Consider the following 21,726-nt stretch of genomic DNA (forward strand, 5'->3'; position numbering starts at 1 on the left):
AAATCTACACTGTGAGTGTTAACCCCCTACATGGCAAGGACCTACTGGCAGGCCCAAAGTTTTATTACACACTTTTATAAATAAGAATAGCTCAGCCAGTTTGCATTGAAGGCCCTGTAGTTACTGAATAATAAGCTTTTGTATGTAATAGGCCTGGGATAGAATTTTTAAGGGTTTAAATTTAACTTTCTCATTTCTCATTTAAAGTTAAACTTTTGGTATTTTACACCACTGGCCATGTTAACACTTAAAGTACACCTAAAGTGGTGTAAAATACCAACACTTCATAAAGTGTAACTTAACTCAAACTGGTGTGGATCTATATTCACACTGAGAAAGTGTTAAATTTAACACTCACAGTGTAGATTTAACACTGGCAAATTTGACGTGAAATTAATGTATTATTAATTATGTTCCAACAACAATATTATACTGTGCATTTATTATTTATAATATGATACAGAATTTTTTATCATGTTTGCCAGACTCCATTCGACATGAAGATGTATCAGCACTAAAGAAGCAGAATGAATTCATGCTAATGGTTAATGTTCTGTTAGGGTAATGGGTCTCATGTTCCAGCTAACAAGTAGCTTGGAGGTTACTAACATCTAATTTACCAGAAAATTTGGCTTCAAATCAAGTGTCCACATATGTGGACACCATGTATGATAGGGTATTGCAGTATATACTGGTGCAGAGTGCAGTGTGCAGTGCACAGTATGCTATTTTGAGCACAGCCTATATCAGCATCATTCAGTGTAATGTTGCAGTATTGTTTACTGTGTGCATTTACAACATCCTGTAGGTGTGTGAAAAACCAAAGCATAATGTCAGCCAGCAGGTGGCTCAGAATGGCCTGCTTCAAAGTGCCGGAGCCTTGTGGTTTCAGCCTGAACATCCTGAGCCCATCCGGTCCTGCTGACAGAGCTAGCCAAGGTCCAAAACAATCACACTGAGCAACATTTCAGCTTCACTGATTGGAAATTGAGGATAAAGGACAAGTGACTTTTTGTAGGAAGGTAAACTATTTGTTCACAGCAGGGCAGCCAGAGGATTCCAAAACACATAGTGGTAATACATAGCAATCGCTATATGTTAGAGGATCAAGCATGTGTTACAGCAAGTACACTCTCAGAAAAAACTGTACCTGTCAGCATACCAGCAATGTCACTGTTGTGCAACCTTCAATGGAATGTCTTCAATACCTTTAGCCAAGGAACATAATTGTACCATATTTTGTTGCAGTTAATTGTTTGACTTCATACTTTTTAATTTTATTTTTCTACTTAAAATGTTAAGCCATAAAAGATACAAATATGCACCTTTCCCCTGGGAAAGTCAATGCAGCGTCCCTCATTTACAGGATAATTCTGCTGCTTTTTCAACATATACTAACATTCAATTACATACAAACATCAATTCAAGAAAAATAACAATATTTATCAAGGCATTGACTTAAAACTCTTATAATAGAAGCTAATGGGGAAATGCTGAAGCTTTGTACACTACATGGCCAAAAGTATGTGAACACATGACCATCACACCTATATGTATTTATTGGACATCCCATTCCAAAACCATGGGCATTAATATGGAGTGTCCCTTCCTTTGCGGATATCACACCCTTCACTCATCTGGGAAGACTTTTCACAAGAATTTAAAGTTTCTCTACAGCAATTTGTGTATTTGCAAGGTCAGTCACTGATGTTGGACGAGAAGGCCTGGCTCGCAAGCGACGTTTCCTTTCATCCCAAAAGTGTTCTGTGGGGTTGATGTCAGGGATCTGTACAGGTCACTGCAGTTCCTCCACACAAAACTCATTAAACTGTGTCTTTATGGACGTCACTGTATTGAGGGGCACAGTCATGCTTGAACAGGAAAAGCCTGTTTTCCACCGTTTCCACCACGTTGGAAGTATATAATTGTCTAAAATATCTTTCTATGCTGTAGTGTTAACATTACAATTCACTAGAAATGAGGGGCCTAGCCCAAGACCATTATCCCTCCTCCACCAAACATTACTGTTGGCACTAGGCTTTCTGGTATGTAGCGTTCTCCTGGCATTCGCCAAACCCAGATTCTTCGATCAGGCTGCCAGACAGTGAAGCATGATTCATCACTCCAGAGAACATGTTTGCACTGCTCCATAGTCCACTGGCAGCATACTTTGCACCACTCCAACTGACACTTGGCATTACACATAGTGATCTTAGGCTTGTGTGCAGCTGCTCACTGTAAAAGTGTAATTAATTTAGTAATAAAGATTAAAATTGTAAATGTCACACCAACCATCAAAAAAACATAGTGTTTCACTCACCAGGGAAACATCAGTCATTGTGTTCTGCTTACTGTAAGAGTAAAACACTTACTGAATGTGACATTAGAATTAAGCATTTTTGTCCACAGATATGCTCACTTGGGCTATTACAGTGATAACTCGGTAGGACGTACCCAAAGCAGGTATTGGATGGTAATTTTAAATACTGGGCTTCTTTAAGGAGAGGTTTGGAAATGGCTAAGCTAACACAGTGACAGACATGAAATCACAATTTATTGTATCAACTTTTATTTGTATTTATTTTAGTTAGTGTGTTTCCAAGCTTTACCCACTGCCCAGATAAAGCTTTAAATATCAGTTTCTCATAGCCTATGATTTTTTTATAGTACTGTATGTATACCATTGTTTCATATCATATATCCTAGAGGCTCTGCCAGGTACTCTCAGTGTGGTTTTCCTGTCCTTGGCACATCCTGACCCACGGCCTCTGCTGTAATGAAATGGGCGCTCATGCTACGATATGGCCCTGATACCTCTTTTGGTTTATTTTTAACTCTGTTCCAATTAAAGCAGCCCATCTGCCCCTGGGCCCGGGCTGAACGCTAATGTTCTCCTATGCCTGACTAGCAGCAGGGCAAAGAGTAGAACACGAGAAAGACAGGAGATAACCCTCCGCAAACAGAACTGTACTTTCTCAAAGCCCTGTGACAGCAACTTATTTAATCAGTAACAGCCTTGATGGTTTAAACTGACACTCCAACTTAAGCAGCATATCTGTGGAATAAAATGCTTAATTCTAATGTCACATTCAGTAAGTGTTTTACTCTTACAGTAAGCAGAACACAATGACTGATGTTTCCCTGGTGAGTGAAACACATTATGTTTTTTTAATTTGAGAACTTCAGAGCTTCTTATTATGTGGCTGAGTTGTGTCAAAAACTGGAAGAGGACACCAAGAAATTGGGATATCTCTTAGAATCTCTATATATTGGTCATTGTGTTAAACATGGTTATTTTGCATGTATGTAAATAATTTCTGCTGTAACTTGAAGTTGAGGGCTACTCCAAGTTCCTCAAACAGAAATAGGGATGCTATATATAATGCTATACCATCCTTCATATCAAGTACTAAAAAAGTCAGAGACCACCTATTATTAGGTCAAGTAGATGCTTGTCATTTGTCAGGTTTGGGAAAAAGCAGAAAACATACACTGACTGGCCATTAAGTACACTTCTTTGTATCCACACTCTTAGTCTATTTTATCAGCTGCACTTTGTAGTTGTACAATTACAGACTGTGGACTTACGTCTGTTTCTCTGCATACTTTGTTAGCCCTCTTTTGCCTGTTCTTCAGTGGTCAGGACCCCCACAGAGCAGGTATTATTTGGGCGGTGGATCATTTTCAGTACTGCAGTGACAAGTGACGAGTGGGTCAGACACAGCAGTACTGCTGGAATTTTTAAACACTCACTGTCCACTCTATTAGACTCACCTACCTTGTTGGTCCACCTTGTAGATGTAAAGTCAGAGAAAACAGCTCATCTGTTAGTCAAGTATAGTTATGCACAGTTAGTGTTAGTCATCCTCTAGACCTTCATCAGTGGTCACAAAATGCTGTTGGCTGGTTGTTTTTGGTTGGTTGACTGTTTTCAGTCCAGCAGTGACACTGAGGTGTCTAAAAACTCCAGCAGCACTGCTGTGTCTGATCCACTCATACCAGCACAACACACACTGACACACCACCACCACGTCAGTGTCACTGCAGATCCACCACCCAAATAATTCCTGCTCTGTGGTGGGTCTGCAGGGGTCCTGACAATTGAAGAAAATGGTAAAAGCATGCAGAGAAACAGATGGACTACAGGCTGTAACTGTAGAAATACAAAGTGCACCTACAAGGTGAGCAGATTTGATAAAATGAACAAAGAGTGTAGATATAAGGAGGTGCACTGAATGAAGTGGCTGGTCTGTGTATATTTAACAGAAAATTACACAAAGTCTCAACAACTAAATATAATATAATCTTTTTTAGTATTTAGTGTGTCAGTTTCCATTCATTTCAGTAGACTCACTTTCAGTTTCTCAAAGAAATTTGCAAGGATATTTTTCTAAATTTAGGAAATTTAGGACTTAGGAGGTGGTGGCACATCCTGTTGCTCCCAATCCAAATAATCCCTAACACTCAGTGACGTTGAGATCTGGATCTGGGGTGGTTCGTCCATTTTTCAGAGAACTTTAACAGCTTCTTCGTTTGCTTGTTTTTCTATTTTCCTTTCTCAGTAATGGCTTCTTGACAGCTACACATCCTTTCAGACCCATTGTCTTCTCAAAGTGGAAGGATAGACAGAAACACCTGTGGATTTTTTCAGATCTGAATCAAGAGTAGACCTTGATTTTCTCCTCCCTCTCTCAAAGTGTAAGTACTGTTCATCTGATGGGGACAGGTTTGGTGGTCTACCAGGTCTTGCCTGGTTGTTAGGAGACCCATTTTTATAATCTTTAAATACATTTTAAATACATTTACAGCTCCAGTTTTGGCAACTCCTGTTTTTTCATTTATTTTCCTTTGATTTTTTTTCTCTTCATTTTGCGAATAGATTATCTTGTATCTAATCTCCTCAGAAATATCTCTGAAAAAAAACAATAACATAATTTTACTTGATGGCTGTTCTGTATAGAAAATTGAACAAATGAAGGGTGATCTCTGACTTTTGCACAGTACAATACAAAAATGCAAGCTCTCTGAATGCACTGATGTTCTGATGTTGTCTGTGCTAATATTACTAAGCATGCTAATAATGCCAACTAATAGTGACTAAAAGTGAATAGCTGCTAATTATGCAAATGAATTATGCTAAATGGTAGAATAGCGTCCATTCATTGTTAACCACGGTAGCCTGTACAGTCAATCTACTCCTGTAACAAACCCAGATCAATCTTTGTAATTTAATTACCAGGGTTTTGGTTTTACTGTCGTTTCCAAAATGAAACAAAGGAAAACAATTGGTAGGCCAGTACTGCTAAATAGGCTAATACTTAAGAACACAATTGTTCTTTGCTATTGACTTTTGCCACTTCAAAACTGGGAAATAGGTGACTGATTATCACTTTTAATACATAAAGTTTATACAAATCTTAAAATGACATGGCAATGACTACAAGCGATCCTGATCCTACAAAAGAAGTGCAGAAATACAGGATCAATCTCAAACCCCAACTGCTAGGATTGCTGATCTAAAGGTTTATTTTTAGAAATAATCGCTGGATTATTACAAAGAGGGGCTTTCTATAATCCTTAAAGGCTCCTGGATTGCACCAACTCCAGTGTGGTGCACTGCAAATGGTGTTGCTCTTTTCAAAAATAATTACACAATATAATATTACATCTTATTATGAAATTTGGTCAGGAAAAGCTGTATGCTGGCCTTTTCAACATAAGACCTTCATGGCAGGATAAGCCTATTCTCACTTTTTAAAGCATTTAGTATGTGTGGTATTAGCAAAGTAGGCCATGCGTATTCATATGCTCAGTTTACTTAAAACTTATAATGTGCTAGACTTAATTCAAATCGATATTCCTAATTGCTGTACTTGTTGGATTGTCATCTATATGAGCCTTATTCACCTTAGCTTATTAGCATAAGATAAAGAAATTAAACTTTGAGCAGTTCAGCAATTCTCGCTAATGTTTTACACTGTTTATTATATTTGAATGTTTCAATTTACCATTCAGTGGAAAGAATTTAAAGCAAATGGATATAATAGCAGCCCGTATACACTTCAATACAGCAGCATATACACTTAGATTACTTAGATCTGCATAGCCAATCTGCACTATATGGCTGAGAGCATGTGGATACCTGTCCTAATTGTTGAGTTCAGTTGTTTGTCACACTTGCTAACAGGTGTATAAAATCAAGCACATAGCCATGCAATCTTCATAGACAAACATTGGCAGCAGAATGAGTCATGCTGAAGATCTTAGTGACTTTGAATGTGGCACTGTCATAGGACACCACCTTCGCATTGCTAGAACTGCCCCTGTCAACTGTAAGTGCTATTATTGTGAAATAGAAGCATTCAGGAGCACATAAACTTACAGAACAGGCCAACTGAGTGGTGAAGCGTGTCATTAAATGGGTTTCCATGGCTCCATAGCTGCACACAAACCTAAGATCATTACGTGCAATGCCAAGCATGTGGGAAGTATGCTGCCACTGGTTCTCTCAAGTGATGAATTACATGCCACTATTTGGCATTCTGATGGATGAATCTGGGTTTGGCAGCTGCCAGGAGTACACTTCCTACCGGAATGCATATTGCCAAAAGTAATGTTTGGTGGAGGAGGGATAATGGTCCGGGGCTGTTTTTTCCTCAAGTCCAGTGAAGAGTAATGTTAACACTACAGCATAGAAAGACATTTTAGACAATTACATGCTTCCGTCTTTGTGACAACAGTTTGAGGAAGGCCCTTTCCGGCTCTAGCAAGGCCCATAAAGACAAGGTTTGAAGAGCTTGGTGTTGAGGAACCGCAGTGACCTGCACAGAGCCCTGACCTCAACCCCACTAAAACACCTTTGGGATGAATTAGAACATCGTTTGCGAGCCAGGACGTCTCGTCCAACATCAGTGCCTGACCTCACAAATGCTCTTTTGACTGAATCTTATGGAAAGCCTTTCAGAAGAGTGAAGGCTGTTATAGCCGCAAAGGGAGAGGGGGGCAACTCCATATTAATGCCCATGGTTTTGGAATGGGATGTCCAACAAACTCATAGGTGTGATGGTCGATGTCCACATACTTTTGTCCATGCAGCGCATCTATAATAGTGAATAGACTTCAGCTGGTGGAGAAGTGCATTGGGAGTGATGCCTTTTGTGGGAACTAGTGGGCTGTAAATGTCTGCTGTGATCTGTCGTGATGCCTGTGAAGCTGAGGGTTCTCATACTATATTCATCGTGCTCCGGGCATTACGGTGAGCTGGACACCTTGCTTGACTGCAGTGGCTAATGAATTGTTTTGGGAGTAAAAAATGAATCTTCACAGAAGTGGCTGCTCAGAGCTATACTCAAAATGTACAGCTGTCTCTGCTGACTGGAGTGAGCTTTTCCTCAAAATGGAAAAAAGGTAGTGATAAAATGGGTGACAAATCATTGGAAAAAAAACTCGTCAGAACAGCTTCAATGCACCTTGGCATAGAGTCCTTGGAACAGTACTGGAGGGATGGAACACACATAGGTTTTATATTGGGTTGGTCAGGTGACTGTGAAGGCCATAGCATATTCTCATCAGACCATTCAGTGACCTCCTGTACCCTGAGGATGGGGGGCATTGTTATCCTGGAAGAAAATACTTCTATCAGTATAGAAATGTTTGATCGTAGGATAAACATGAAACTAAACCATGCCAGCAAAATGTCCCCAACAGCATAACAGAGCCACCAGACCCTATTGGTGTACCATATATGCACTCGTCTACATGTACTCACTTTTTAGTGCTTCCAGAAGTCCACATTAACTGAATGGATCATATTATTATTACTGTCAACTCCAATTTCTTTTTTACAACACTTGCAAATGGCATTTGCACATTGCAGTTAAACTTTCCTTGGAATAAAGTCTTGTTACAATAGCCCCTTAAAATCCCAGGCTTACTACATCCTAATAATGCGGGCCCATGGCCTGTTAAGGAGTTAACGTAAAAGTTAAGGACATTTATAGTACAAAGTTATTATCATTTCAGAGCATCTTACCAATTTAGTTCTCATACTCGACATGCTTGTTCTTTACCTTTTTACAAAAAGTTCTGTGTAGCTTGGAGAACCATGGAAATGTTGCAGTGATAATAATAGTTATAGTGAGATCTGACAGAGTCATAAATTGCTTTAGCTCTGTAACCACAAAGTTGTCCAATCTCTTTGTGGTAAAAAAAGGAATAAAATGAGATGTCAGAGACATAATAGAGCATTTCTACCTATGTTAGCTTTTTCAGGATCTGTACTTTTTCCAAATGCCTCTGTTTTTTGGCAGTGTTAGCTTTTTCGCGCACTCTACTCTGTCCCTTATTCATGTAAACACATTTGAAAAATGGGTATTTGTTGCACACACATTTTGTCAGTTTGGATAATTAGGCAATGTTGCTGACTAAAGTAGATTAAATAGGCAATATGTTAAAAAGTTTTATTACATAGTAACTGCTTAGTTTAAATGGTAATAAGAACAAACTCTTTAATAAAATACTTCAGTTTCATACCGAGCCATTAGCATTGGTTAAAGGTAAATTCCATTTCCAGTGATTTGTCTGCAAAATGTAATCACTGAGATGTAAACAAAGTCATTCAGAGTGATTTGATGTGAAAGAGTGCATTGTAGACAAACTTAGCAACTCTGATCTCTTTACAATGGTGGTGGTAGGAGCCAGGGGTCACGTCGTCTGCAAATATAGCCATTTTATTTACTATCCAAAACAAACACTGAACCTACACGTGTCTTCTGAGGTTTTATATGTGATGTTGATAAAGGTAAGAAAAGTGTAAATCTAAAAAAACTTTCTTTGGAGACTATTTTGCCATACAATATCCTACATTTACCTATTCGCCATGAATGGTTTTAAAATAACATTGTAAAACAATGTCTTGACCATGTAATGTAATAACTTTCTTTGAGGCAGCTTTTAGATGCATTAAACTCTTCAGACTCTGGAAGTTTCTCTAGAGCAGAGCATTTCACATCAAACTACTCTGAATGACTTTGCTTAAATACCAACAATGAAGAAATTTAAAAATTTCAGTGGAATTTCCTTTAAAATGTTTTAGTGGGGTGTCTAAAATCAACTAACCAAACAGCCAAAAATTGTACCCTGTAAATCAAAAGCTAAACTTTATACGTATATGGTCATGATGCTGTTTACATTTATTTGCAATACTGTGAATTTACCATGACATAATTTCACAGATTTTGAATTTCACATTTATATTTACACTATATTTTCTATCAAGGTGCATAATTCAATGCAGGATTTTAGTAGCCCACTTTTTCACCTTGTCCATATATTATATTGTCATTTCTCCACTTGAATGTCCACAGTTTATAAACCTTTATGAAAAAGAACTGCAGTAATACAATGACCAAATCTAAAATTTCTATTGTGTTGTAAAATACACCTACAAAAATCTATAATACTTTAATTCTATAATCATTCAGGAAACTGGACATTCAGACAATAACAAATTTGAAACATGGCCCAAGCAAAAATTTAACATAATTTCACAATTTCACACTTTTCCTTAAGGTTTAGGGGTCATTTTAACATTTAATTCTCAATCAATGCAAAATAATTCAATGCAATTAGTAGTAGTAGTAGTACATTCATTTCACACTTGAATGTTCACAGGTTCTAAACCTTTATGTAACAAAATATAGGATTTCCATTGTTCTTCATGATATGTTTAGAAAAACATATAATGCTTTTACTTCTGTTTCATATTGCTGCAGTTATATTACTATAATTGTGTAGTTTCCTGCAGTAAATTATAGTAATTGTTCCAATTTACTTTGTGTTTCATATGAGATACTAACTAATTCCTGTATTATTACTATAGGTCTTTTTCATAGAAGCACACATTTCCAGGTTTAGTTAGCTTTTCTCACTTGGCAAGCCATTCCTCCATGGTTCTCCACTTAACACACTTTCTCTCTCACAGCATAATTATTTAATAAACTGGATAACTGGACAAATGCAAATCTGAAAAACTACCCTGATGAAATTTTAACACAACATCATTTCATAATTATCAGTTGAGCATTATATTCTCTATTAGCTACTAGCTTACTTTTCCATATAGTCATTTCACACACACATGTCCACAGGTTATAAACACTTTTACCTTTGAAAAACTGTAGCCAGTAATAAGCTAACAAGCTATAAGATTTCCATTAAATATGTCTATAAAAGTGTTTTATATGTCTATAAAAATTTTCACATGCTTTTACTTCTGTATAATAATCCTATAGTAATGTATAATACTTGTGTAATATCCTGTAGTACATTATAGTTATCGTCCTAATTTGCTTCAAGAATCCTATTCTACATAGCCCCTAAAGTGACAGGCTGACTATTTTTTTTAATAAGGCTGTGGTCATAAATTAATATATTGAGGTAACAAAACTCTTATATTGAGGCGACAATTTACTATATCAAGGTCACAAATTACTATTTTGAGGCCGTGAATGAATATATCGATGCCATGAGGTATGAGAAACTTAACTCGTGACCTCAATATCTTAATTTATGGCCTCAATGTAGTAGATCATAGCCTCAATATATTCTTTTATGGCCTCAATATGACAATTCGTGGCCACGCCTTATTAAAAAATAATTACCACATCACCTTAGGGACTCTTACGGTTTCCAGTTTTAGTTAACGTTAGCTTTTCCCAGTTAGCAAGCCATTCCTATACGGTTCTTCAGTTAACTCACTCTCCTCCTCACAGCAAAACAAGCCCGACTCCAAACAGAGCCTTTAATGAGCGCTGCATAGAGGACAAACCAAGACTTATCTCCTCACAGCATACTCATTCAATAAACCGGACAACCGGACAAAAACAAATCTGAAAGACGACCCCGGCGGAGGTTTAAATTTGCCGCTGAACACAGCGCCGTGTGTGATAGGACCGAGGCCCAGAAGAAAGACGCCAGCAGGTCGCGTTAGCATCGGTGCCATCGAGTTCACACAATATGCGGGAGCACAACGGCGGCCAAAACGTGACTCCCGAGTTTTTATTCCGCACCGCCGTCTTCTCCACACCCGCAGCATGTAAAACGGAGCGACACACCGTGAAGTGCGAAGGCTGAGGCCAATGCGAGGCTTTTTTTGGTTTTTTTTTTGTTCGGACTGCTACAAGAATGTGGTGCTTCGAGAACTGACAATACCGCCGTTTTAGCCAACAACAAACGGACTAAGGGAGCTCCTCTCCAGCACATTTCCCTCGGATATTAACACCGCCGTGCTCTGCTGCATTGGCCCCGCTTTTACTCGCCGTGGAGCTTTAAATTCAGATCTGCCCGTTTTCGTTCGCTAAGAAGAAAGAGACTAGGCTAACGTTACAGCAGCGGGGATAAAAAAAGGAAAACATTTGTGTGCCTACCTCGACATATTGCTACCAGGGATTTAACTAATCACGTGTTTAAACGACGACGGGAACATTAAGATCTCATCCAAAATTAATGTGTCGATTTGAAGGTTGACGGAGAGCGAAAATGAGTAAGGAAAGGCCGAAGAGAAACATCATTCAGAAGAAATTTGTAAGTGTGCATTCGGTGTCGTTCTTTTTGTCCTTGCTCAGCCCTCTTTTGGCCCTGAAAAAAAAGCTTTTTAGAGTGTTATTAATGCAGACTAATCATATCACTAGTCCTATTGTCCTTCATGTTGCAGAGAGCACACTAGCATGTTTGGTTGGACAGCTAACGTTAGTTTCTTTAAATGACCGGCGGAGGCTAACACGCCAAGCTAATGTGGGCTTGACTTTGGTTTTTCAGACTAAGGACGGATTGGCAGACCGTAATATGGGTCTCGCAGTTGACCCAAATATTGCTGTGTGTGTGTGTGTGAGTGTGTGTGTGTTTAAGTGTCCTCCTCGTAGTCACGCTTCGCATCTGCTGTTTCCGGGTTGAAGCAGTGTTAGCAACATTAACAGTCAGATTTTTGTTGTGTTATGGAGAACTCAGTCTAGCCTAAAAGTCAGCCAACACGTCGTGATAATTCACCCACAAAAAGCATTATGCTAACCTGTCCGCTAAGCTGTTGGGACATATTGGGCTCCTTTAGCTGCCTCAGCAAACAGTTTGGGGTCATTCCGTGAAAAGAGTGCGGTTTGAGCCACAACATTCGCTGCCTTAGGGACCTTATAAGCTGCTAAGCGTTTTTGCAAGTTTAAAGGGGAATGCCATGAATCTTTTAAACTTTTTCTATAATTACATGGTTGAGATGTAAACAAAGTCATTCTGAGTGGTTTGGTGTGAAATGCTGTGTTCTAGACGAACGTACCCAATCAAAATTGATCACAGTGGTGGTTTTAGGAGCCAGACATCCACCTTTAAAGGCTTCCTCACAGGAAGTTATAATGATGATAATAAAAATAGTAATAAAATAATAACATGTTTTATTTATATAGTGCCTTTCCAAAGCTCTGTGAGCTTCAAATCTCATTTTTTTCCATTAAGTGGTTATAAATATCGCTGCTGTCAGAACAAAACCTCGTATCTCCAAAATGATGACTTTACAGGAGAAGGAAAAAACCTACTTTACTTTTAATGTAAGCCAATGGAACCACTATTTCTGTGTAATTTTGCACCATTTCTTTTGGTCCATTCGTCATGAACTTCATCCACAAGGTAAAAGTCAACATGCATGTTCAAATTTTGTAAAAAACTGATGATAGTTTCGAGATCAGATTTTAGCTTAAAATGAAATTTTTTACCGCATTCATTGTGGAGGGGTGTACATAGTGTGTTCTAAGGCAATATAGAGTCCCCAGTATTTTTCACATTTACCATTATTTTACCATCATCAAACATGTTAACACTCAGAAGACACGTGTAGGTTTAATAGTCAATTTGGGTAGTAATTAAAATGCCTAGTTGCATTGGTGACATTGTGACCCCTGGTTCCTGTCACCACCACTTTAAAGAAATCCAAATTGGTAAGTTTCTCCACAGTGAACCATTTCACGTCAAACCGCTCTGAATGACTTTGTTTACATGTCAACGACTGATTTATGCTGAGATTTAAAAAAATCAATTAAAAATTTAAACGTATAAGTTTGCATAGCATATGATTGTTTTTTTAACACCAGTGAAAATGTTATATATGTTTTTTTGCTGCTGTTGTTAAATGTTTTGAGGAGTTAAGGATGGAATTTAAACAAAATATAAAATATTGGGAAAAATGAAATCTAAAATGTGGGCTGTGCAAAAGTAATTGTGTTAACCCCTCTCCCACCAAATTGTTAAACTTAGCAAATATACAGAAATCGTGGACTAAAATTAGCAAAATGCCATATTTAAGTTACCTGTAGATGATGTGAACTTATTTTTACTTAGAAAATAATAAAATAAATCTTAATTTTAAGTAAAAGTCCTTTACTTTTGCTTTCCACCCTGTCATATCAACTTATTTAGGCATAGAAATGGTTCATGTACTGTCACATTTAGTGACATATTGAGTAAATGATATAATTTTGGGTGATTCCACAATTGGGATGCTATTCTTGTTTTACTTACAAATATAACAATAACATATAATATATAATATAATAATAACATAATGTGAAGATAGAAGATGTTTTAAGCAGTCCTTCTCAACAATCTATGTTCATGTTTCTGATTAATAACTTTCTGATAATGAAACCTTTGTACAGCACAGAAAACATCAGCCCATTTTTCTTTAAAATAGGATTATTAAATTGCTTTAAAAATCATATTATTTTTGCAACATGTAAATCCATTTGACAGCCCCTCTTTGTGAGTCATTCATTATATATTATGAAAAATGTACATAGTTAACTCAAACCTGAACACATTCACTGATACTCTGAATTATCTGGATTGTTTGAAAGTCACATATTCTGCAGAAATTTGCCTTATCCAAGTTTCCTGAACATCATGGGAAAAAGAAAAGTATGTTTCTTTCTTTTTCAGTAACATTATGACATTGACTGATGTTTAATCCTGTTACTCAAATTATACAGAACATAACTTCTAAAAAATTAATGTTAAGTTAATCATTCAAATGTCTTTAATATCCCAATGCCAATGAAGTCTGCCGTGTTTTAATGCAGTTGGAAGATTTTTTTTAAATATATGTACTACATGTCTGTATAGACAGTCATTGTTCCATCTCAAATATTGTGTTGTATTAAACATCAAACCTTTACTTTTACGTATATATCTGTTTCCATTTTAATAGCATATATACAAAGTTAAGATAAAACATAATTTTTCAGTCAAATTTAATCATTCTTTATATCTACAAATATTGCATTCTGCCCTGTCACACTAACTTACTGCTCCATAGAAATAATGTACTGTCACATTAAATGACATGATGAGTGAAATGCCACCAGGCTTCAGAGGAGCAAAGTGCAGGTACATTTTACGTTGCTGTTTTCTCCAGCCTTGACTGTGTCCATCAAGCTTAACTAGACCACTCTGTCACACAAAATAGACAGAGAAAACATTTTTTATTCAATTTTTTCAGTATTGTGAAATGATTCTTTCATGGTTTAGTCAAGCTTTTATTAATACTTCCATATCCATATGGTTGTGCTGTAATAATTTTGTGAAGTGTAAAGTGATGTAAAACACTACAAAATAGCTACAATAATGTACTGAAAAACATTACTCACATCTCGTTTCCAATCCATAAACTGATCATATTTTAAACAAAATTACCAGACTGTTTAGTGCTGCCTTAATGAGTTTGTTGCATCATTAATTCCTTCAATATTTAAAAAATTTGGCATAATTCAAACATTGAGATGTAAATAAAGTCATTCCGATTGTTTTGATGTGCAATTGTTTATTGTAATGTACAATCTCAGATTTCTTTACAGTGATGATAGGAACCAGGGGTCGACATGTCTACAACGGAAACACAGCCATTTTACTTAATTCAATATGTAATGTGGTAAAATTGTGGCAAATTAATACCTATGAAAAATTTTGGGTTTTAAAGTACTATTTTGGCTTACAAAGCAATACATGTATTTTTCCACAATGAATTAATTAAAAGAAATACAATTTAGGCCTCAAAACTCTCAAAACTATTGCAAAACAATGTCTCAGGCATCAGGCAGCATATTCATAACCATTTTGTGTAATAGCTTTCTGTGAGGAAGCTTTTAGAGTCATTAAATTACTCAGTCGTCTGGTTCCTAACACCACCACTGTGAACAGTCTGAGCATTCCACGTCAAACCAATTTGAACGACTTTGTTCACATCTTAATGATTTAATTAGGCAGAAATGTTGAAAAATCAGAGGATTACTCTATTAATGGATGGATGGGAAAATAAAATTCATTCCACACATTGCATGTGCATTGTAATTTTGAAAAAAGACTTGGTTTAAAATTTAAGCCTGTTTTCAGGCCTTCAGTCTATCAGGCATATCCTGTTTGAAGGAGGGTGAATAGTTAAGTAAACTGCTGGTAGAAATGTGGAAGGTACAGTGGTTATTTACATGTGTAGTATATGTTATTTGTATGTATCTGCCTATTCACCTTACATGTGGATTAGCCCCGCCCATTCACTCTGAAGTTATAAGGAGTGTTTTAGCATGGACTGCGTTTTGAGTGATAGAGGAGAGCCAATCAGAACAGAGATTATTTACATATTTCGGTCTTAAAGGTCAGCCTGAGAGGTTGGAAAATGGTCATGTAAAAATGGATCAGTACATGAAGCTACACAAGCATTATAAATGGACCTCAAGGTAGAAGATAAAACTCAAGTGTAGGAGGTGGGCCTGTTACGTTGTTGAAAGGCATGGACGTGGAATAAGTTGTGGCTGTAGACAGCTGACCTGCAGGTTATGCAAGCTCTTTGGTTGACCCACAGCTCAATGGATATAAGACTGTTATGTATTATTGGCTTAAATAGTACTTAATTAACTTGATGGCCAAGTATATCTGAGTAACATTCAGGCTGCATTATGATATATACCCAGGCAGCTTGACAAAGACTCTGGCTGAGCTATTTGTCTAGTTAACTGTAAAATGGTAAAGCTATAGCGTTTCTAGTAAGGTTTATGAGAAATGGTGTGCTTTAGTAGAATTAGGTCCACTTATACCTCACAATTTCTCTAAATTTGATTGGTTTACAAGTCAAGCAGAGAGGTAAAGAGTGCCTTGTGTTCTGGAGGTTAAAAAAAGAGTGCGCTAGCTGCGAAAATGGCATTGCCTCTTTGTGTGTTAGACCCCACTGTGAGTTCAGCTGGTCATAAAGTGTAATTTGTTGGAGTGCAGTGGGCTAGACCCAGCTGCTGCTGGGCATTTAGTCATATAAAAGAGCCTGTCAGTGTCGGTCTTATCAGCACACAGCTGGCATGTCAGGTTGCACACCCACATGCAAACACACACATACACATCGACAATGACACGTTGAGGCTCTCAAAGGTTGCTTTGTCTTGCTGGATATAATGCTTTGTGTAAGGTTGTGGACAAGTCCTGTTCAACACTGTCACCTTTGTCAATGTCACATGATATTGATGTAGCGTTTCTTTGTTAAGTGGTCATATGTTACCAGAGAGGTTGGAAATCTCAGACTCCCATTTCCTTTGCCAGCGAACCTGATCTTGTCTATTTAGACCTCAGAACAGATGTGTAGTGCACGTGATGTGCAGGTACACACTGTATACCCGCTAAGATTTATGTACACTCACTTTACCACATGAACCCAACAGATCTGGGATGAAGCGGCCCCCCACAACCCCCTAAGAAAAAGAAAGGTGCTTAAAACTGCTACCAGATGAGTTACGTTGCTTGCTCATCCCCTTTATCAACAGTGAAATTATTTTATTAATTTCAGCACGTGGCTTTCTGTTTGCTACAGTGTTGTCTATCACTGCATAAAAGATGCACAAGGCTTCCTTTATTGTTGGATGTGCTGTGTTTTTCCAGAGCGAGTGCCTGAGCTCATACAGAACAGAATTCATATCATTAAGTGCTTATTAAAGGAGAATTCGACTAATTTTTCAAAATGTCTGTATATTTCGGTCATTGAAATGTAAATAAAGTCATTCAGAATTTTTAATGTTAAATGATTTATTGCAAAGAAACTTACTGACTCAGGTTTCCTTACAGTGGTGGTGATAGGAACCAGGGGTCATGATGTGTACAACTCAAATGTAGCCATTTTGTTTACTAATCCAAAACCGCTTGTGATCCTACATCTTTCATATGTAGTGCTGATGGTGGCAAAATATTGATAATTCTAGAAAATTTGTTTTCTTTTTCAGACTAATTTACCCTATAACACCTTACATGTGCCCCTTCACCATGAATGGCTCTTAAAAAATGCATTTCAGTCCAAAACCTTCTCTCAAAAGTGTCAAAAAAACAGTGTTTCAGGCCCTGGCAAAGTATTGGTAACCATTTCATAATATAACTTTCTGTAAGGGAGCTTTTAGAGGTGGACATCTGGTTCTTTTCACCACCACCGTAAACAATCCTGACTTGATAAGTTTCTCTAGAAACGGATCATTTCATATCAAATAAATCTGAATGAAGTTGTTTACATCTTAACCAATTAATTTTGCAGGCGAATTCCAAAAAATCACCTTAAGTGCTTATTATTATTTGGTTTAATAAGAATGATATATTTACAATAATAAATAATAAATATAAATAACTCAACAGATCTGGGACCAAGCCCCTCCCCTCCCCCCAGAAAAAGAAAGCCATTTGTTTAAATCAAATGAGTTATGTCACATGCTTGTAACCTTTATCAACAGTAAAATTTTTGTCAGTAACTTGTATAAAATCTTTTCATGTTCAGATTGTGGTAATCTTTGTGTCAAATGTTGTACAGCACTGGGTTTTCAAGCTAAGTCTTTATCCAGGTTGGTTGAGTGACTAGTTGAGCTGAATGTTGATTGGTCAGCTGTGGATGACGTATTGCACTTTTTGAAGGGCGTGCCTTTCAGTCATGGATGCTCCACAGACAACAATGAAACAAAGTGTGCTTGAAGGAGGTTGGAAAGGTGTCCTCTGGCAACAATATGGCAATATTTTGTCATTATTGTGATAAATTTTGTTACTGTGACAAAACATAGGCTTTTGTGTATATCATCAGTACTTAAAGAGCACAGACCAACTGCATGTTTCAGTAAAAATAGAGCAAAGTTAGTTCTGTTTAATTGGATTTAGTGCAGTACAGTATATGAAATGCTGAGTAAAAGTCACTTCTTTTTTGATGGCAGTTTTAAATGTGGCACTACTAGTGCATTGTGCCTGCGCATCAGGATATGTGCTGATATGTACTGGGTATTATGAAAATGTCTTTAAGTATCTTGATATGATATTTTTGCCATATTGCCCACCCCTAGTGTTGTCCAGCGACAAACTGTGACTGTGACAAGTAGGTCATCAATTCGAGACATAAGTGTCAAAAAAAACCCTTGTCTACAATAATGCGAACTTCGGCTAGCATCCCTATAGAAGTCTAGCAGTTTGTTAGCGCTAAGCTAATGGCAATTCACATCAACTTTTCTTGGCAGTTTGAGATTAAACACAGGCATTTGAATCTCCTAAAAGACATTCAGTGGTTTACTTGTGGCAGACTTATTAGCCTGTGTTTTACATTGTAGCAGTTTCAAAGTGTGACTCTTTCCATATGGTGGCCTGATATAGAGATGCCGCTGCTGTTTTCCATTTCTAACAACCGATTGATTTGGCTGCTGCTCAGATTCATAGTTAGTAATGTATACAGAACTTCCAGAAGGCCTAGAGTGACGTTTTTTTTTCCTCATGAAATTGGTCCCTCCTATTAGATATCAAAACATGACTGGTTGATTCCTCTGTCCTTTGGTAGTTATGCTGACGGTTAACCTAACACGTATGGCCTTTTCTTCCTAACCAATAGGAAAGCTCACTTAGCTATATCTATGTATAATTTCCTCTGTGTTTTTTCATGAATTTAACTCATTTGTTTCCACCCAAAGCTTTACAATGATACACAAGTAGTAATGTAATACTTGAAGTGCTTAAATACAAGCATGATTCTATTCAATGAAAATGAACTAAAAATTACAGGTATGTATTTTCTAATGTTTAAAACTCATTTGGCCTTCTCTGAAGGCCTTCAAGGCCCTGAGGGTTCCCCTCTGGCATTGTTGGATTGTCCTGTATAAAACTCCTTCATTCATTGTCAAGAAGGCTTAGGAAAAACAAAACTCTCTGACTGTAAAGATAATATCTGACTGTACACTGGGACTGAAAATGTATGCAGTTCACCAAACATATTATGCTTACTCAATGAATCACTTTAGATGTTACCAGACTGTCAGTCAAAGCTCTTCAGCAGATCAGCAGATGATGTGTTTCGGGCTTTGAATAAGCAGCCTTTTACTTACACAGTAGCCAGGCTGCTTTATGGTTGCCATTATGTAATCTTCTTCTATCTGCCCTGGAATATTGCACAGCGTCATTTGGGATTGTGCAAAAGGTTACACCTGGAAGGATCATGTTTATAGTCAGATTGTTAGATTGTTAAGATTGTGTACTGTAAACTGCAGGTTCCCTCCCTCTGGAAGATTTATCTTTACATAATACATTCCAGAGCATGTAATTAGAAAACTAGCATATTTAGCTCAAAAACATCGGAGAGTCCATTTTTTTGGCAACATTTATGTCTCTACCATGTCACTGATTAGACTATTCGACAGTCTGCATGCTAATCGTACAAATTTTTTGTTGTCTCCTCCTACAGTAGTAAAGACATGCCTATTTATATGCATGTTTTACCAGGTACTGTTGTATTGCTGCTGTCGGAACAAAACCTTGTATCTCCAGTTTTGACATTTTTCTGTTTTTTACATAGTTTGAAAATGCCTGTAGTCCTTTATATTGTTCGTAAATTTCATGATGAATGGACCAAAAGAAACGGCCCAAATGAATTTAAAAAAGTCTGATTTCACTCACTTACATTAAAAGTAAAGAAGGTTTTTTGCTTCTCCTGTAAAGTTACCATTTTGGAGATACAAGGTTGTGTTCCGACAACACCATTATGTAGCTTTGTGTAGCTTCCACCAGCTTTTTAATATTTCTGTATAATTCAGTGTCATTCAGAGTGGTTTACCTGTGAAATTGCATTGTTTGCTTAGAGTGGTGGTGATGGGAGCCAGGGGTCGTGATGTCTACACTGCAAATATAGCCATTTGCTTTGCTATCCAAAATGACCAGTGAACATACACGTCTTCTAGGCAATGCTGATAATTCCATAATAGTTAGAAATCTAAATAAAATGAGTTTGTTTGGGTACTGCTTAGCCTTACAACATCCCACATGTAACTCCTCACCACAAGTGGTTTAGAAAAATACGTTTTAGGCCAATACTTTGTCGTAAAACTTTCATAAAACTATCATGCCTCTCGTAAAAAGTCTCATACATCAGGCAGCATTTTAGTAATCGTTTCATGTAATAACTTTCTATGAGGAAGCTTTCAGAAGCATTAAATGCTTTGGACATCCGGTTGCTGTCACCACCACTATGATCAGTTTTGAATTGTTTTTTTCTGGAAAAAAATTCACATCAAACTATGTGATTATGCAGAAGGTTGGGAAACTCAAAACGGCTTCCCTGATTCTTACAGTACATTGCCAGCCACAGTCATTTGGACTGGGAGCCTCCATTTTGCTGAGGCATGTACCCTTGACTTGCAGAATCATGGCAGTATTTGTTTTACCTGGTCTACTATCACATTTGTCCGGCACCGATGTATTGTATTGTTTACAGCTCAATTTATCAGTCATAACGCAGTTGTAACTGTCGTCACAGAATGAATGACTGGCAAAGGAATTTAGTGTCTTTTTACTGCCTTCTCTCACTACGCTTTGCAGAGTCCTTTGTTAAGCAGATCCTGCTGGGTGAAGGTGTGGTTCAGTTTGTGCTGGTTTCTGCACTGAGGTACTTTAACAGCCCATTTAAATCTTGGCACTTCCCTCTGCGCTATAGGGAGAGGGGTCTTTTTCACATATACCTTGTGAATGGTCTGCCAGACCACTATATTTACTTATACTTTGAAAGAATGTTGAAGCTCTGCTAAGAAGTTCAAGCAAGACATGGTTTATTTACATTTCTGTCTGAAAAATTGTCATTTGTGTGTAGTAGTGGTGTAATGCTTTACATAAAGGTTTGCATTGGCATTCAGTACAAACTGAAAACATCTGCTCAATGAAATTAAATTAGCACTGCATGGATGTATCAATGACAGATGACAGTATTTCCATGTGTTACCATAGTTGGCACATATCCTGGTCTTAGACTAAGAATGTTTAGGCTGAAGGAACCAAGGTGAACTGTCCAGCATTTGAGTCATTTATACTTTTGTAGATACTTTTGTGGAATCATGATGATTGGTTGGTGATTGGTGACCGTGCTGCTTAATTGCACACAAGTTTAAGGTTGTAAAAGAGCCATCCATGAAACTCAGATACGACCAGCCATCATCTGAGTGTTTGGTAGACACCTATGCCAAACTAGGCCTATAAAATACAGATTTGTATAATGAGCTAGGAGTGAGAGCAGGCTTGAGTGCTGGGTAAACATTCAAAGTGTCAGTGTTTGAAACCTAAAATCATAATTCAGATATTTTAATTCAAGTACTACAAATGGTGCAGTACCCCACAAGATCAAGTCATCTGTATTCATAGCAACACAAGGGGTACAATGGG

General features: G+C 37.4%; 1 protein-coding gene across 2 annotated transcripts in view; it reads left to right on the forward strand.

Moving 5' to 3' along the window:
* The first annotated feature begins 10,785 nt into the window (after positions 1-10,785).
* jarid2a (jumonji, AT rich interactive domain 2a) overlaps positions 10,786-21,726 on the forward strand; it is a 108,022-nt gene continuing 97,081 nt past the window's right edge. For both annotated transcript variants that reach the window (XM_036592462.1, XM_036592471.1), the window contains exon 1: positions 10,786-11,583. In XM_036592462.1, coding sequence (XP_036448355.1) covers positions 11,539-11,583 — 45 coding nt within the window. In that variant the 5' untranslated portion in view covers positions 10,786-11,538. The remainder of the gene's footprint in view (positions 11,584-21,726) is intronic.

Source organism: Colossoma macropomum, unplaced genomic scaffold (genome assembly GCF_904425465.1).
Source record: "Colossoma macropomum unplaced genomic scaffold, Colossoma_macropomum, whole genome shotgun sequence".
Classification (NCBI taxonomy): domain Eukaryota; kingdom Metazoa; phylum Chordata; class Actinopteri; order Characiformes; family Serrasalmidae; genus Colossoma; species Colossoma macropomum.